This window comes from Pseudophryne corroboree, chromosome 1, assembly GCF_028390025.1.
Source record: "Pseudophryne corroboree isolate aPseCor3 chromosome 1, aPseCor3.hap2, whole genome shotgun sequence".
Taxonomy (NCBI): Eukaryota; Metazoa; Chordata; class Amphibia; order Anura; family Myobatrachidae; genus Pseudophryne; species Pseudophryne corroboree.
The window spans coordinates 811,351,864-811,371,691 of record NC_086444.1 but is presented as its reverse complement, the minus strand read 5'-3'; the positions used below and the strand labels follow the sequence as shown (position 1 = coordinate 811,371,691).

Below are 19,828 nucleotides of genomic sequence, written 5' to 3'. Positions count from 1 at the left end.
TGAGGCTAGGCATATGAGGACCCATCTTACATTTACAGATATCTGTATAACCATACATTGCGAAACTTCAACATGTTTGTTTTTAAGGTGGCAGTAAACCCTCCAAAAAACAATTTCATATATTGTAGAGGGCAGGGAACTGCACTATATTGCCCTATTCTGAATAAATGACCAAAAAGATAATGAAGCAATTCTGAAGCTAATAAGCCATACAGTGATATTTCCACCATCTGGGGACCGAAGAATAATCAGGGATACCATATCCAGACACAGACAATTCCCCTATTCAAACAACATTACACTCTCATGTTGATGTAACACCCAACAACGCTGCAGTAATAATGACTACTATGGTGCATGCCTTGTAAGAATACATTGACGTATGACACCTTATTATATTTTCATGCTCATCATCATCTCTTTTTCTGCAAAGTAAACATTGAACTGCCTGCGTATTTTACACAAAGGGGACCTATGTAAACCTTTTCCATGCAATTAGCAGTCTGCCTTGGAGGTAAATGGTGGTGGCCAGCCACCTGTCAGAGTAACACTAATAATGGACACGCTATGCACATGCTATGCTTCTCTGGGAGAGCAGTGATAACAGTCTGCACAGTCATTTATGTTAAGCAGAAAAAATAAGATTTTACTTACCGATAAATCTATTTCTCGGAGTCCGTAGTGGATGCTGGGGTTCCTGAAAGGACCATGGGGAATAGCGGCTCCGCAGGAGACAGGGCACAAAAAGTAAAGCTTTTCCAGATCAGGTGGTGTGCACTGGCTCCTCCCCCCATGACCCTCCTCCAGACTCCAGTTAGGTACTGTGCCCGGACGAGCGTACACAATAAGGGAGGATTTTGAATCCCGGGTAAGACTCATACCAGCCACACCAATCACACCGTACAACCTGTGATCTAAACCCAGTTAACAGTATGATAACAGCGGAGCCTCTGAAAGATGGCTTCCTTCAACAATAACCCGAATTAGTTAACAATAACTATGTACAAATTATGCAGATAATCCGCACTTGGGATGGGCGCCCAGCATCCACTACGGACTCCGAGAAATAGATTTATCGGTAAGTAAAATCTTATTTTCTCTATCGTCCTAGTGGATGCTGGGGTTCCTGAAAGGACCATGGGGATTATACCAAAGCTCCCAAACGGGCGGGAGAGTGCGGATGACTCTGCAGCACCGAATGAGAGAACTCCAGGTCCTCCTTAGCCAGAGTATCAAATTTGTAAAATTTTACAAACGTGTTCTCCCCTGACCACGTAGCTGCTCGGCAAAGTTGTAATGCCGAGACCCCTCGGGCAGCCGCCCAAGATGAGCCCACCTTCCCTGTGGAGTGGGCCTTTACAGATTTAGGCTGTGGCAGGCCTGCCACAGAATGTGCAAGTTGGATTGTGCTACAGATCCAACGAGCAATCGTCTGCTTAGACGCAGGAGCACCCATCTTGTTGGGTGCATACAATATAAACAACGAGTCAGATTTTCTGACTCCAGCTGTCCTTGCAATATATATTTTTAATGCTCTGACAACGTCCAGTAACTTGGAGTCCTCCAAGTCACTTGTAGCCGCAGGCACTACAATAGGCTGGTTCAGATGAAAAGCTGACACCACCTTAGGGAGAAAATGCGGACGAGTCCGCAGTTCTGCCCTGTCCGAATGGAAAATCAGATATGGGCTTTTGTAAGATAAAGCTGCCAATTCTGATACTCTCCTGGCAGAAGCCAGGGCTAGAAGCATGGTCACTTTCCAAGTGAGATATTTCAAATCCACCTTTTTTAGTGGTTCAAACCAATGAGATTTTAGAAAGTCCAAAACCACATTGAGATCCCACGGTGCCACTGGAGGCACCACAGGAGGCTGTATATGCAGCACTCCCTTAACAAAGGTCTGGACTTCAGGGACTGAAGCCAATTCTTTTTGAAAGAAAATCGACAGGGCCAAAATTTGAACCTTAATAGATCCCAATTTGAGACCCATAGACAATCCTGATTGCAGGAAATGTAGGAATCGACCCAGTTGAAATTCCTCCGTCGGAGCACTCCGATCTTCGCACCACGCAACATATTTTCGCCAAATTCGGTGATAATGTTGCACGGTTACTTCCTTCCTTGCTTTAATCAAAGTAGGAATGACTTCTTCCGGCATGCCTTTTTCCTTTAGGATCCGGCGTTCAACCGCCATGCCGTCAAACGCAGCCGCGGTAAGTCTTGAAACAGACAGGGACCCTGCTGAAGCAAGTCCCTCCTTAGAGGTAGAGGCCACGGATCTTCCGTGATCATCTCTTGAAGTTCCGGGTACCAAGTCCTTCTTGGCCAATCCGGAACCACTAGTATCGTTCTTACGCCTCTTTGCCGTATAATTCTCAATACTTTTGGTATGAGAGGCAGAGGAGGAAACACATACACCGACTGGTACACCCAAGGCATTACCAGCGCGTCCACAGCTATTGCCTGCGGATCTCTTGACCTGGCGCAATACCTGTCCAGTTTTTTGTTGAGGCGAGACGCCATCATGTCCACCATTGGTCTTTCCCAACGGGTTACCAGCATGTGGAAGACTTCTGGATGAAGTCCCCACTCTCCCGGGTGAAGATCGTGTCTGCTGAGGAAGTCTGCTTCCCAGTTGTCCACTCCCGGGATGAACACTGCTGACAGTGCTATCACATGATTCTCTGCCCAGCGAAGAATCCTTGCAGCTTCTGCCATTGCACTCCTGCTTCTTGTGCCGCCCTGTCTGTTCACATGGGCGACTGCCGTGATGTTGTCCGCCTGGATCAACACCGGTTTTCCCTGAAGCAGAGGTTCTGCCTGGCTTAGAGCATTGTATATTGCTCTTAGTTCCAGAATGTTTATGTGAAGAGACGTTTCCAGGCTCGTCCATACTCCCTGGAAGTTTCTTCCTTGTGTGACTGCTCCCCAGCCTCTCAGGCTGGCGTCCGTGGTCACCAGGATCCAATCCTGTATGCCGAATCTGCGGCCCTCCAATAGATGAGGACTCTGCAACCACCACAGAAGAGACACCCTTGTCCTTGGAGACAGGGTTATCCGTAGGTGCATCTGAAGATGCGACCCTGACCATTTGTCCAACAGATCCCTTTGGAAAATTCTTGCGTGGAATCTGCCGAATGGAATTGCTTCGTAAGAAGCCACCATTTTTCCCAGGACTCTTGTGCATTGATGTACAGACACCTTTCCTGGTTTTAGGAGGTTCCTGACAAGCTCGGATAACTCCTTGGCTTTTTCTTCCGGGAGAAAAACCTTTTTCTGAACCGTGTCCAGAATCATCCCTAGGAACAGCAGGCGAGTTGTCGGCATTAACTGGGATTTTGGAATATTCAGAATCCACCCGTGCTGTTTCAGCACTTCTTGAGACAGTGCTAATCCCATCTCTAGCTGTTCTCTGGACCTTGCCCTTATTAGGAGATCGTCCAAGTATGGGATAATTAATATGCCTTTTCTTCGAAGAAGAATCATCATCTCGGCCATTACCTTTGTAAAGACCCGAGGTGCCGTGGACAATCCGAACGGCAGCGTCTGAAACTGATAGTGACAGTTTTGTACAACGAACCTGAGGTACCCCTGGTGTGAGGGGTAAATTGGAACGTGGAGATACGCATCCTTGATGTCCAAGGATACCATAAAGTCCCCCTCTTCCAGGTTCGCTATCACTGCTCTGAGTGACTCCATCTTGAACTTGAACTTCTTTATGTACAGGTTCAAGGACTTCAGATTTAGAATAGGCCTTACCGAGCCATCCGGCTTCGGTACCACAAAAAGAGTGGAATAATACCCCTTCCCTTGTTGTAGAAGAGGTACCTTGACTATCACCTGCTGAGAGTACAGCTTGTGAATGGCTTCCAAAACCGTCTCCCTTTCGGAGGGGGACGTTGATAAAGCAGACTTCAGGAAACGGCGAGGTGGATCTGTCTCTAATTCCAACCTGTACCCTTGAGATATTATCTGCAGGATCCAGGGATCTACCTGCGAGTGAGCCCACTGCGCGCTGTAATTTTTGAGACGACCGCCCACCGTCCCAGAGTCTGCTTGAGAAGCCCCAGCGTCATGCTGAGGCTTTTGTAGAAGCCGGGGAGGGCTTCTGTTCCTGGGAAGGAGCTGCGTGTTGCTGTCTCTTCCCTCGACCTTTGCCTCGTGGCAGATATGAATAGCCCTTTGCTCTCTTATTTTTAAAGGAACGAAAGGGCTGCGGTTGAAAAGTCGGTGCCTTTTTCTGTTGGGGAGTGACTTGAGGTAGAAAAGTGGATTTCCCGGCTGTAGCCGTGGCCACCAAATCTGATAGACCGACTCCAAATAACTCCTCCCCTTTATACGGCAAAACTTCCATATGCCGTTTTGAATCCGCATCGCCTGTCCACTGTCGCGTCCATAAAGCTCTTCTGGCCGAAATGGACATAGCACTTACCCGTGATGCCAGTGTGCAGATATCCCTCTGTGCATCACGCATATAAAGAAATGCATCCTTTATTTGTTCTAACGACAGTAAAATATTGTCCCTGTCCAGGGTATCAATATTTTCAATCAGGGACTCTGACCAAACTACCCCAGCACTGCACATCCAGGCAGTCGCTACAGCTGGTCGTAGTATAACACCTGCATGTGTGTATATACTTTTTTGGATATTTTCCATCCTCCTATCTGATGGATCTTTAAGTGCGGCCGTCTCAGGAGAGGGTAACGCCACTTGTTTAGATAAGCGTGTTAGCGCCTTGTCCACCCTAGGAGGTGTTTCCCAGCGCTCCCTAACCTCTGGCGGGAAAGGGTATAATGCCAATAATTTCTTTGAAATTATCAGCTTTTTATCAGGGGCAACCCACGCTTCATTACACACGTCATTTAATTCTTCTGATTCAGGAAAAACTATAGGTAGTTTTTTCACACCCCACATAATACCCTGTTTAGTGGTACCTGTAGTATCAGCTAAATGTAACGCCTCCTTCATTGCCAAAATCATATAACGTGTGGCCCTACTGGAAAATACGGTTGATTCGTCACCGTCACCACTGGAGTCAGTGCCTGTGTCTGGGTCTGTGTCGACCGACTGAGGCAAAGGGCGTTTCACAGCCCCTGACGGTGTTTGAGTCGCCTGGACAGGCACTAATTGATTGTCCGGCCGCCTCATGTCGTCAAACGACTGCTTTAGCGTGTTGACACTATCCCGTAGTTCCATAAATAAAGGCATCCATTCTGGTGTCGACTCCCTAGGGGGTGACATCCTCATATTTGGCAATTGCTCCGCCTCCACACCAATATCGTCCTCATACATGTCGACACACACGTACCGACACACAGCAGACACACAGGGAATGCTCCTAACGAAGACAGGACCCACTAGCCCTTTGGGGAGACAGAGGGAGAGTTTGCTAGCACACACCAAAAGCGCTATATATATATCAGGGATAGCCTTATAATAAGTGCTCCCTTATAGCTGCTTTGTTATATCAAAATATCGCCATAAATTTGCCCCCCCTCTCTGTTTTACCCTGTTTCTGTAGTGCAGTGCAGGGGAGAGACTTGGGAGCCGTCCTGACCAGCGGAGCTGTGAGAGGAAATGGCGCCGTGTGCTGAGGAGATAGGCCCCGCCCCTTTTCCGGCGGGCTCGTCTCCCGCTATTTAGAGAAATCAGGCAGGGGTTAAATATCTCCATATAGCCTCTGGGGGCTATATGTGAGGTATTTTTAGCCTTTATATAGGTTACATTTGCCTCCCAGGGCGCCCCCCCCCAGCGCCCTGCACCCTCAGTGACCGCGTGTGAAGTGTGCTGAGAGGAAAATGGCGCACAGCTGCAGTGCTGTGCGCTACCTTTAGAAGACTGCAGGAGTCTTCAGCCGCCGATTCTGGACCTCTTCTGACTTCAGCATCTGCAAGGGGGCCGGCGGCGCGGCTCCGGTGACCATCCAGGCTGTACCTGTGATCGTCCCTCTGGAGCTTGATGTCCAGTAGCCAAGAAGCCAATCCATCCTGCACGCAGGTGAGTTGACTCCTTCTCCCCTCAGTCCCTCGCTGCAGTGATCCTGTTGCCAGCCGGAATCACTGTAAAATAAAAAACCTAGCTAAACTTTTTCTAAGCAGCTCTTTAGGAGAGCCACCTAGATTGCACCCTTCTCGGCCGGGCACAAAAATCTAACTGGAGTCTGGAGGAGGGTCATGGGGGGAGGAGCCAGTGCACACCACCTGATCTGGAAAAGCTTTACTTTTTGTGCCCTGTCTCCTGCGGAGCCGCTATTCCCCATGGTCCTTTCAGGAACCCCAGCATCCACTAGGACGATAGAGAAATAGTGAAATGTGTGTCTTGTACCTCAGGCTTAGAGGCTGCAAATCTGACTAACAAACTTCAAACACGTAAACAGTATCTCATACAGTATATGGAAGTGGAAAGACAATTTGCACTACAGTATATGAACATGTGTACAGGATATAAGTTTATAGGTGTCAGCACATAATATATGAATGAAATGTGGAGCATGATGAGTTAAATGTTGATTGGCTTAGTGATAAAAGTTGTTATGGGAGGGAATGTCTTAAAAGAAAAAGGATATATAACATGGAGATAATATACAAATACAGGTTGAGTATCCCATATCCAAATATTCCGAAATACGGAATATTCCGAAATACGGACTTTTTTGAGTGAGAGTGAGATAGTGAAACCTTTGTTTTTTGATGGCTTAATGTACACAACTTTGTTTAATACACAAAGTTATTAAAAATATTGTATTAAATGACCTTCAGGCTGTGTGTATAAGGTGTATATGAAACATAAATGAATTGTGTGAATGCAGACACACTTTGTTTAATGCACAAAGTTATAAAAAATATTGGCTAAAATTACCTTCAGGCTGTGTGTATAAGGTGTATATGTAAAATAAATGCATTCTGTGCTTAGATATAGGTCCCATCACCATGATATCTCATTATGGTATGCAATTATTCCAAAATATGGAAAAATCCCATATCCAAAATACCTCTGGTCCCAAGCATTTTGGATAAGGGATACTCAACCTGTAACATATTTAATCAACCTAAAATGGTTAATATAATTATCCATGATTTCATATTTATTTACTACAATAATTTAACATTAGCGTTTGACATGTTTGTTGGCAGATGCTAACACTGTAGCTGCAAATCTACCATCACAGGACACTGTGCAGTATAAAGAGTAAATGGCTTACCTTGGATAACATGAGAATTGTCCTTCAGAAAGAAATTATACAGGTACTTTGGTATAAATGCAGACATGCAGGCATATGCTAGTGCTAGAAGGAAAAAAACAAACACATTTTATACTCATACTTCATTTACCGGGACACTGTTTATAGCCAGTACAAGAATTATACATGCTGAATACAGGTAAATGATGGATTCCCCTTTCAGCTTACAGTATATACTGCAGCCACAACACAAAAGCCTGATATCTTTCCATCCTGCACAAATATATACAAGTGCATGAGATGAGTTCTCAGGGCTGTATCCTACGAGCCCTGAAAATTTTGCGCCAACTAAAAATGCTTTTGTAGATTTTATTGTAACCCGTTTTTTGTGCAAAAATAGGGTTAGTAAAAAGACACTGATTTATGTATTTTTGCACTCACTATCGCTGAGAAAAAGCATGCTTATTGTGGTTTTGCCTGGCCAAGGCAGGCGAAACCAATACCCAGAAAAGCACCGGCATTGGGGCTAACAGGACAGCCCCCGCCGGTATTCAATTAGCCATGGTAAATTACAGCGGCTAATTGGGTACCGGTCTTAATATAATTTTAATGATATTCTGAGTATTAGACTCATGTGACTACACATTCACACATATGCGACCATACTAGAATAGGGCCTTCATAATGCCAAATAAGAATTAATCTATTTAAAAACAGCTGAAGATTGTTGCACAGGTTGAGTCTCCTATATCTGAGATACTTGGAACCAGAAGTTTTTGAATTTTTCAATAATTTGGAATATTTGCATGCAATAATGAGGTATCCTGGGGATGGGACCCAAGTCTAAACAGAATGCATTTATGTTTCATATACACAGCCTGAAAATCATTTTATACAATATTTTGAATAATTTTGCACATGAAACAAAGTTTGTGTACACTGACCCATCAGAAAGCAAAGTTGTCACTATCTCAGTCAAGTTTGGATTTCACCATATTTCAGATATCAAATTTTTCGAATATGGGAGACAACATGAATGTAAAATTTTTATTGTTAGTAGATGCCTACTATATATTAATAAATGCTTAGTTAAAAAAAATAGGATTTTAGTACCTACCGGTAAATCCTTTTCTCTTAGTCCGTAGAGGATGCTGGGGACTCCAAAAGGACCATGGTGGGTATAGACTGATCCGCAGGAGCTTGGGCACACTATAAAGACTTAAACTGGGTGTGAACTGGCTCCTCCCTCTATGCCCCTCCTCCTGACCTCAGTTAGAAAACTATGCCCAGGAGAGATGGATATTTTGAGGAAAGAATTTATTTTTATATAAACACGGTGAGTGTCATACCAGCTCACACCACAAACATACAACAGAACATGGCATTCAATAGAATACCAGCCAATGGTATGAACAATACACAGCCACATGCTGAGAGAATATGCAACACAACTTGTGTGTCAACACAACCAATAATAAGACACCGCATGCCATGGCATGAACAACGGCAGCAACAGTCTGACAGAGAAGAAACACCACCAGAGTGTAGCAAAAACCAATAACTGCAGACCCAGTACGCACTGGGACGGGCGCCCAGCATCCTCTACAGACTAAGAGAAAAGGATTTACCGGTAGGTACTAAAATCCTATTTTCTCATACGTCCTAGAGGATGCTGGGGACTCCAAAAGGACCATGGGGTCTATACCAAAGCTCCAAAATGGGCGGGAGAGTGCGGACGACTCTGCAGCACCGATTGAGCAAACAAAAGGTCCCCCATCAGCCAGGGTATCAAACTTGTAGAGCATAGCAAAAACGTTTGAACCCGACCAAGCAACCGCTCGGCAAAGTTGAACCGCTGAGACTCCTTGGGCATCCGCCAAAGAAGAGCCCATATTCCCAGTAGAATGGGCCTCCACCGACCTCGGTGACGGCAATCCAGCCGTAGAACTAACATGCCAAATCGCATCACAGATCCAGCGTGTAACAGACTGCATAACGCAGTCACCGAAATCACGTTGGGAACATACCGGACAAACAGAGCCTCTGTTTCTCCAAACTGAGACAAATTGGCGACCTAAATATTCAAATCCCTGGCTACATCGAGAGAATTTGAATCAGCTAATGCCTAAGTAACCACCGGCAACAAAATAGGCCGATTTCTGCGAAACCCAGAAACCACTCTTGGCAGAACTACTAACCGAGTTCTCAATTCCTCTCTATCCACATGAAAGATCAAACAAGGCTCTTGTGAGACAAAACCACCACTTCCGACACCCGCCTTGGGGACGTCAAAGCCAATAGCATGACCACTTTCCAAGAGAGAATTTTTTTTTTTTTTTTGTAAAGAAATTTATAAGGCCATACTGCACTGAAATGGAGCCTAACTTTAGGCTTGCATCCACTCTGGCTTGTAAAGTATGGATAAGAACGACCTAGCTGAAAGTCTTCTATAAGAGCCTTCCTGGATACACACCAAGACACATAGTTACGCCAACTACTGTGGTAAGGCTTTGCCGTTACTTATTTTCTAGCCTGAAGAATTGAGGAAATGACTTCACTGGGAACACCCCTTCGGCTTAGGATATGACATTCAACCGCCACGCCGTCAGACGCAGCCGCGGTAAGTCTTGAAAGACGCCCTGATCTCTTTGCAACAGTTCCTCAAGTAGAGGAAGAGGTCAGGAATCTTCTATGAGTAAATCATGAAAAACTGGATAGCAAACCCTCCTTGTCTAGACCGGATCCAAGAGGATCGCCTGAACCTTTGTTCACCTTACGATTATCACCTTCAAAAAGAAAATGAAAGCGGAGAGGCCACATAGACCAACTAAAAACACCCACGGTGTCACGAGGGTGTCCACTGCTATAGCTTGAGTGTCCCTTGACCTGGAACAATAACCCTGAGGCCTCTCGTTGAGGCGAGACGCCAATATGTCCAATTGCGACACTCCTCAAAGACTTGTCACGTCTGTGAAAACTTCTCGATGATGACTGAATTTCACCCGGATGGAGATCGCGTCAGCAGAGGAAATCTACTTCTCCGTCGTTTACCTCCGGAACGAAGACTGCTAATATAGCGTTTACCAGATTTTCCACCCAACGGCAAAACTTTGCATCTTCTGCCAATGCCGCTTTGCTCCTTGTTCCGCCATAGCGGCTTATTTACGCCACTGCTGACAAGTCGTCTGGCAGAACCAACACGGGCAGAACACGAAGAATACGTTCGTCGAAAATAGCTCTTAATTCAAGAAAGCTTATTGCAGACAAGCTTTCCAACTTGATCTTATCCTCTGGGAATACGTCCCTTGCAAGGACTGCTCCCCAGCCTCGGAGATCTGTATGCACGGACACCAGGAGCTAAACCTGGATCCCGAACCTTCATCCCTCTAGAAGGAGAGAACCGAGCAGACTCCACAGGAGCGATGTCCTGGCCGTTAGGATTAGATTCTGGTGCATGTGCAGGTGAGACCCGGACCACATTTCCAACTGGTTCCTTGAAAGCCACTCTGGCATTAGACCTGCTCACCAAAAAAAAACCTCTTAGGCCGCACCCAACTGTTTTAGTAACGGAACATATTGATGAAGTGTCCCAGCAAAGCTGATCCAACTCTGGATCCTCAGACCTCTTTCCACAGGAAAAATACCGGACCTTAACCAGTCAGTATCGACTCAGAAACCCACATCCGACAACTGTGTCGTTGGGAACAACAGCCAATCCCTGTGTCGAAGAACAGTCAGAGAGAACCAACGATTTGCACCTTTATACAGGGACAACCGGACAATGTCCTGAACCTCACGCACCTCTGTATGGCGTCGCGTACTACCACCCCCTCCAGAGTGCAACGGCAAGATCTACCAGAAAAAAACAGTAAGGGGAAACAACCATAACTCAGAATGTTCTCCTTTGGATTCTATAAATAACTCACAGGTCCTAGTCTATTCCTGGACCAACCGAAAAATAGGATTTTGGTACCTACCAGGTAAATCCTTTTCTTTGAATCCATAGGGGGCACTGGAGTACTCTTGGGATATGGACGGCTTCCACCGGAAGAAGGCACTGAATAAATTAATTTTTTGAGACTACTCCTCCCCTCCATATCCTGCAGCACTTCAGTGTTTTTTACTGAGCCGAACAGGATCGATAGAGAGATTGACAAAAGGAGAATTACATATAGTCTCACAGACAACAATAAAGTTGACACAACGTAACAGACAACTAAACAGTTGACACCATAACTGATTAACCCTTGTTAAATTTAAACCAGTCGTGAAAGTGTGTTACCATAAGAACCACTGGACTCCTAAAACAGGTAAACTGCTCTGGGTGGGCGTCCAGTGCCCCCTATGGATTCAAAGAAAAGGATTTACCTGGTAGGTACCAAAATCCTATTTTCTTTTTCATCCACTAGGGGTCACTGGAGTACTCTTGGGATGTACCAAAGTCTCCTCCGTGGCGGGAGAGCTGTTTGGCACCTGTAACACTAAACGGCCAAAGCTAGATGCTGCTGCCGCGAACGTATCAAACTTGTAAAAGCGCACAAACGTGTGCACTGACGACCAAGTAGCCGCACGGCAAAGCTGTGTCGTAGAAGCCCCACGACTCGCTGCCCATGACGTCCCCACAGAACGTGTGGAATGAGCTGTTACTGAAGTAGGTGGCTGTAACTTAGCATAAAGGTAAGCCTGACGTATAGTCAGTTTGATCCATCTGGATAAGGTCTGCTTAGAGGCTGGCCAACCCCTCTTAGCTGCGTCATAGAGAACAAACAACGTATCTGTCTTACGCACAGTAGACGTTCGGGAAACATAGATACGCAATGCGCGAACCACATCCAACGTTCCAGAGTCTCCTGTTAACACAGGAACTACTATTGGTTGATTGATGTGAAAAGACGACACTACCTTTGGTAGAAAAGCGGGATTCGTCCGAAGTTCCGCTCTGTCATCATGAAAAATTAAATACGGTGACTTGCATGACAAGGCACCCAAATCTGAAACACGCTTAGCCGAAGCTAAGGCTAAAAGAAAAATCGTTTTCCAAGTGAGAAATTTAATATCCACTTGTTGTAAGGGTTCAAAGTAATCGGACTGTAAGAAATCTAAAACCAGATTCAAGTCCCATGGTGCTGTAGGTGGAATGAAAGGAGGCTGTATCCTCTTTACACCCTGTAGAAACGTATGTATTGACTGCAACGAGGCCAATTTCCTTTGAAAATAAATTGACAACGCAGATACCTGCACCTTTAATGTGGAAAGACGTAGTCCTCCATCTAACCCCATTTGTAAAAATAACAAAAGACGGGATAATTTAAAAGACGATGTCGGAAATTTCCGAGCTTCACACCAACCTATATAAGTACGCCAAATTCTATAATAATGAGCTGCCGTAACCGGCTTCCTAGCTCGTACCATGGTTGGTATAACAGACTCAGGAATGCCCTCTTTCCTTAAGATGGCCTTTTCAACAGCCACCCCGTCAAACGCAGCCGCGCTAAATCGGGGTAAAGGAACGGACCCTGTTGTAACAGGTCCGGACGTAGTGGGAGTGGCCACGGATCGTCTGCGAGTAACCCGAGGAGATCCGAGAACCAAGCCCTCCGAGGCCAATGAGGCGCTATTAGAATGACTGTGACGAACCCTCTCTTGATCCGTTTTAGCACCAACGGGAGCAGCGGAAACGGTGGAAACAGATACACAAGGCTGTATGGCCACGTGGCTGTGAGAGCATCCACCGCCACTGCCCCTGGATCTCTTGTTCTGGACACATATCTTGACACCTGATGATTGTGGCGGGATGCCATTAGATCCACCTGAGGGTAACCCCACTTCTGGATCAACATCTGAAATACTTCTGGATTCAATGCCCACTCTCCTGGATGAAAATCCCGACGACTGAGAAAATCTGCCTCCCAGTTGTCCACTCCAGGAATGAACACTGCCGATAATATCACCTGGTGATATTCGGCCCATCTGAGGATCCGAGCTACTTCCCGCATAGCCATGCGGCTTCTCGTTCCTCCTTGTTTGTTTATATATGCGACTGCCGTCGCGTTGTCTGACTGCACCTGAACAGTCTGAAAACGAAACATGTACACCGCTTGTCTTAGAGCATTGTAAATCGCCCTGAGTTCCAGAACATTTATGGATAGCGATCTTTCGTGATCCGCCCAGAGGCCCTGGAGCCGATAACTCTGAACTACAGCTCCCCAACCTCTGAGACTTGCGTCTGTTGTCAGAATTATCCAATTCGCGACGCCGAATCGTCTCCCTGCAGATAGATTGTGTATTTTTAACCACCAGAGAAGAGACACCCTGACTTGTGGTGACAACCTCACCCTGTGGTGCAGCTGCAGATGTGATCCCGACCACTGTGCTAACACCTCCAGTTGAAACGGACGTGAGTGAAATCTTCCGAACTGAAGTGCTTCGAAAGCCGCCACCATTGTGCCTAGAAGGCGAATGCACAAATGTACTGAGACTGTGCGTGGCTTGAGCACTAATTGCACCAGATGACGAATGCCCTGTACTTTCTGTTGTGGCAGGTAAACCCTTTGTTTTACTGTATCGAGAATCATCCCTAGGAATTGAAGTCGTTGACACGGAATTAGATGTGATTTCTTTAAACTGACTATCCAACCGTGCTGAACTAGTACATTGTACGTTAGTAAGGCATGTTGGAGAAGCAATTGTTGAGACGGAGCCTTTATGAGTAGATCGTCTAAATACGGAACAATTATTACCCCTAGGGACCTGAGATGAGCTGTCATCACGGACATTACCTTGGTGAATACCCGAGGCGCTGATGAGAGGCCAAACGGTAGAGCCTGAAATTGGTAATGGTCTCGTCTTATCGCAAACCTTAAGAAACTCTGGTGAGGTGGCCAAATCGGAATGTGCAAATACGCATCCTTGAGATCTAGTGCAATCATGAATTCCTGTGGCTCTAACCCTGCAATTACTGACCTGAGAGATTCCATCTTGAATCTGTGGTAAGTGACGTAATGATTGAGACCTTTTAGGTTCAATATTGGCCTGACTGAGCCATCTGGTTTTGGTACCAGAAACAGACTGGAATAATAACCCTGCCCCTGTTCCTGCACAGGGACCGGAATTATCACTGCAGCATTCAGCAGAGACTGAATGGTAACCTGCAAAACTGCTTTCTTGTCGTCCGACACAGGCAGTCCTGTCGTGAAAAATCTTCCTGTCGGAAGATAATCGAACTCTATTTTGTAACCCTCTAATACTAAATTGCGGATCCACCCATCTGTGGACGTCTGCAGCCACGCCCCCTGAAAGCTCTGAAGGCGTGCTCCCACAATTGGAGATCCGAGATGGGCTGGGAGCCCGTCATGCCACTGGTTTGTTAGTGGTCTTGGTGTCTTGACGACGTGCATTGGATTGTCGGGCACTACGTCCCCGACCTCTTCTGCCCGGCGTGACTGCTCCTCCCTGCCCACGAAAGGGCTGAGTTCTAAAGGATTTGAACGCCGGACCAGAATATTTCCGTTTAGGTATAGTTGTAGGCGATGGAAGAAAAACAGACTTCCCTCCAGTAGCCTCAGAAATCCATTTGTCCAATTCAGGACCAAAAAGTTTCTCGCCATCATAAGGCAATGCCTCTATACCTTTTTTAACCTCCGTCTCCGCCTGCCACGAACGCAGCCAAAGTGCTCGTCGTACTGTGACTAGCGATGAGGACAGGCGAGAAGTAAGCTGACAGACGTCAGTAGAAGCTGTACATAGATATTCAGCAGCTTCCCAGATTTGATCCGCGAGAAGTATAAGATGATCATCTTGCAGAGCCGACTTGAGCTCTTTTATCCATACCATTAAAGCTTTAGTAACCCAAATGCCAACCAACCCAGGTCTTAACAGCACTCCAGTTGCTGTGTACATGGACCTTAGCATAGCCTCTATTTTACGATCTGCAGGGTCTTTAAGCGTAGTAGCAGTTGGGACTGGTATGGTTAACTTCCTCGTAAGTTTAGATACGGATGAATCCACCAAAGGTGGGTTCTCCCATGTAGCTGTCATGGCCTCTGGAAACGGGTAACTCGATTTAAATCTACGAGGAATAGAAAACCGTTTGTCCGGATTTTTCCGTGACTCCAGTAACATTTTATTAAGAGATTCCGAGATAGGGAAACACATCGGAGATCTCTGTCGTTTAGTAAAGACTACCTCATCATTCGTCAGTGGCTCCTCAGTTTCCGTAAACTCCAGCGACTGACGAACTGCTCTGATGAGATTGTCAATACCTGGGCTGTCAAAGTCGTCACCTTCTGACTGTTGTTCTATTTCGCCCTCCTCGTACTCCTGTTCAGTGAGGTCTAGTATCCCAGAGACAGGAAAATTAGTAGGAAAAGGAAACTTATCTTTTCCACTCAAGGTGGACTTATGACCAGTTTGAGACTCCCCAGGTAACTCAAATGGTCTCATCTTAAACTCAGATCTTGCCGCCTCTCTTTCTTCACGAGAGGCGGCCAGTTCTGATTGTAAACCAACTAATACATCTGCAAGTAAAGCCCATGGCGGGTCCTGAGATGCCTTTACTTCTGGAATGGAAATCGTATTTATGGCTGTATTAACAACACATGCTGTACATGTGGTGGATCCATCAGGCAACACACTCTTACAGACATGACATGACAAATGTTTCTTAGATTTTGCTGGTGTCTTACTCATTATGAAGACAGACAATACAAACTCCACACAGACAGACTGCACGACTCAGTAATAACACCAAAGTTCCTGGTATATATCTAGGCAAGTGCAGTGCCTGCCAGAAATACGAAAACTGACCCCAAAATTCCTCTAGTACCACTCTTAGCCGAGATGTAAAAATAGGAAACCTGGAACAGACAGGAGAACATTTAAACATATTAAGCATTTCTTGCACTGCCAAATACTGTTAAAGTCTCCCCCCCCCCACTCCCACGACCTCCGTGTACAGCACCGGGTCTGAGCCTGTGGAAGTTTTGCAAAGGGCCGTGTGAGCGGCCTGACTGTAGACCCCGGACAACGGAACTCCTCGGCTGCTGCGGGCGGATGGCGGAAGCAGAGAGCGTGCTGCATGGAGCCGTGGAGCGGCCCATGCACACGTGCTCCCGCCCGCCACACACAGCATAACGGCGTGTCTGTGTAGCCAAGCAGCGCTGCTGCTGCGCAGGGAGCAGCGGTCTTTTAGGATGCTGGGAGCCGGAGAGTGAGAGCGCGCCGCATGGACCGTGAAGCGGCCCATGTACACGCGCTCCGGGCAGCGGTGAGTACCCAACAATCCCCAACAGTGGAGCGGCAGCAAGCGCTGACCGCCCCAACCCAACATACCTGGACCGTGACAAAAGTCTATGACGGGGCCTTCATCCAAGCTCCGTCCAGCTTTCCTGCAGGCAGCCTGCAAGTGGAGTGAGGGAGCTCTTTACAGAGAGGTCCGACACTCACGGCTACTCAGCCGCTTCCACTGTCCCTGACCCACGCCTGTTAGAAGGGGGGAAAGGACGTGGAAATTGAAGAAAAAAAAAAAAAAAACTTAGAAAAAAATTCCAATACTTTGTGGATGAGCTCCACTATGCCTTCTAACTGTGTCGAGCACAGAAAAAACACTGAAGTGCTGCAGGATATGGAGGGGAGGAGTAGTCTCAAAAAATTAATTTATTCAGTGCCTTCTTCCGGTGGAAGCCGTCCATATCCCAAGAGTACTCCAGTGACCCCTAGTGGATGAAAAAGAAATTAGTAGAGGAGAGCTCACCGGAGTGGGGACCAGCCCGATAGACTCAGCGACAATTGGTGGATGTGGTGGAAACAGAAAACGACATCCACTTCTGCGCACCGAACAAGGCTGCAGAACTCTTACCTTTTCAACTTCCATTGTCTGCACAGAAAAGGAAAAAGGAACGGCATCAAACCGGTTAAAACGACTGCATCCCACAAAAGAATGCGTCACCAACCGTTGTGAAGGAGTCTAACTCATGAAGTTAGACTTACTAGTGGTATCCGCCGAGATTGACTGAACAGAGGCCTCTCCAAACAGCTGTATACCTCCCTCCAGTATCTCACGGAGACATCCTCAGCATTTTCGCGGCCACACCTCCCGGTGCCACGGGCAGCCGGATGCAATGTTATAAAGTAGAATCAACCTAAGCAGGTTACCCACTCTGGGTAGGGTAATACTATCGGATGCCTACCCGAATATAACACACCCTCATGTGCATACCATGCAAACAAGGTCAAAGTATAGAAATAAAATATCACTTAGCTTCCTGTGAGTGATCCTTTGCGACCGGGCTCTGCGTCGACCAGGAGTTGACTGCCAGAATGTTCTCTCCGCGTCGGGAAGAGAATAATATTCGGACTCCTTGATAGGATCGAAAACCAACTCGTCACAGCCAATCTAGAGCTTAATCAACAGAGCGACCAGCACATGATAAGAATACCATTATTTCAGCATTCTTGGATATACATAATGTAATACACAATAAAACACACATATCCTAACCATGCATATATAAACATATATCTACATATATATATAACCTATACGCAAGTGGATTGTCCAGACCTGTCAGGTCCCTAGTGACAGTAATGTGTTGTGAATGTGTATGACCAAGCACTGACATGCCCCAGATGTGGATCTACCAGGAAAGTTATGGTCGACAGAAACTTAGTAAATGTCGACAGCAAGGAATAGTAAGCGGGCAAAAAATAATAATAATCGTGGAACCCCGAGGGGTCTGAGGGAATCATACATATACAATTTCAATAACACTCCCCCCACATATACCTATAAATATATATATACATATATACATATATATATATATATATATATATATATATATATATATATATATACATACATACATACAGGTACCAGACAATAACAGCCTGTCAATTTTTTTACCCAGGAAATACCGTTGATGCCGACAGGGCATCCACAAACAACTGTGTCTCCCCTAGCGTGTTTACTTTTTTAAGCACAAACACCAACCTGCTAATACTTAATTTTCCGAATCAAGTACCGCCATGCGCCGGCGAAGCCGACAGTTATCCCCACAGCAGCCTGTGACAAAGCCCTCACACCTGTCGACATATGTCGACTAACCGATAGTGGGTAAACAAACAGGGAAACAGTGAATTTATGTCTCACAACAAGGATTATGCGTCCATTATCAAACATAATGCTATATGACACCCCTATAGCATTAAAAAAACACTGTGCCCCCCCTCCTTCTTACTATACTGCAAGTCTTGGCGGGGACCTGAGGAAAATGGCGCTGACTCCTCTGTGAGGGCTCAGCTCCGCCCCTTCCCGACGCGCTTAAGCCCGCTCAAAAAAACTATATATAAATATATAAATACCTATATTTAGCTGGGGGGACCTATATACAGTGAGTAACCCCCTGTATATATATATATATATATATATATATATATAAAACGCTGCCCAGGGCGCCCCACCCCTGCACCCTCGGAAGCCGTTGGTGTGTGGGAGCAATAGAGCGCAGCGCGCACGCTGCGGTACACTGGTGGGGTGAAACTACCCGGTATCCGGGCAACTAATTATGTTCTCCCGCCAGCGATCACTCAGTATATGCCGCCCAGGGCGCTCCCCCCCCCCCCAGCGCACTGCACCCTGCAAGAGCCGATGGATTGCGGGAGCAGGGAGCGCAGCGCTACCGCTGCTGCTCACTCCTATTCGCAGTACACTGGCTGGGCGGGCACCTAAATATGTCCTCCCGCCAGTGATCTACACAATATATGCCGCCCAGGGCGCTCCCCCCCAGCGCCCTGCACGAAGCGATGGAGTGCGGGAGCAGGGAGAGCAGCGCTACCGCTGCTGCTCCCTCCGTTTCGCGGCACACTGGCGGGGTGAACATATCCGGTGCCCGGGCACCTAAATATGTCCCCCCGCCAGTGCTATAAACCTCAGCAACATGCCCCCAGGGCGCTCCCCCCCAGCGCCCTGCCCCCTGCCAGAGACGTTGGTGTGTGGGAGCATGGAGCGCAGCACTACCGCTGCTGTTACCTCCGTTACTGAAGTCTTCTGCCGTCACTGAAGTCTTCTTTTCTTCCGATACTCACCCGGCTTCTTTCTTCTGGCTTCTGTGAGGGGGTTGACGGCGTGGCTCCGGGAACAAGCAGCTAGGCGCACCAAGTGATCGAACCCTCTGGAGCTAATGGTGTCCAGTAGCCGAGAAACAGAGCCTTTAAACTAAGAAGAAGTAGGACCTGCTTCTCTCCCCTCACTCCCACGATGCAGGGAGCCTGTAGCCAGCAGGTCTGCCTGAAAATAAAAAACCTAACAAAGTCTTTTAGAGAAACTCAGGAGAGCTCCCCTAGTGTGTGATCCATCACTCCTGGGCACAAAGTCTAACTGAGGTCTGGAGGAGGGGCATAGAGGGAGGAGCCAGTTCACACCTAGTTTAAGTCTTTATAGTGTGCCCAAGCTCCTGCGGATCCGTCTATACCCCCCATGGTCCTTTTGGAGTCCCCAGCATCCTCTAGGACGTATGAGAAAAAAAAAGACTACACTCTGTAGAGGAACAGCCTTATTAAATTGCTTTGAACCAGTGTACAAAGAATATTGCAGCAGAGCTTGTGAACTTCTCTTGCCCTACAGAATTCTACCTCCCCTCAATTGCTTC

General features: G+C 46.8%; 1 protein-coding gene across 3 annotated transcripts in view; it reads right to left on the bottom strand.

The window, feature by feature from the left end:
• The window catches only part of TBCK (TBC1 domain containing kinase), a 733,906-nt gene that overhangs the window by 497,245 nt on the left and 216,833 nt on the right, over positions 1–19,828 (bottom strand). For 2 of the 3 annotated variants that reach the window (XM_063919248.1, XM_063919243.1), the window contains exon 19: positions 7,203–7,286. The exons of the other annotated variant lie outside the window; for it this stretch is intronic. In XM_063919248.1, coding sequence (XP_063775318.1) covers positions 7,203–7,286 — 84 coding nt within the window. The remainder of the gene's footprint in view (positions 1–7,202; positions 7,287–19,828) is intronic. 3 annotated transcript variants of the gene reach the window in all.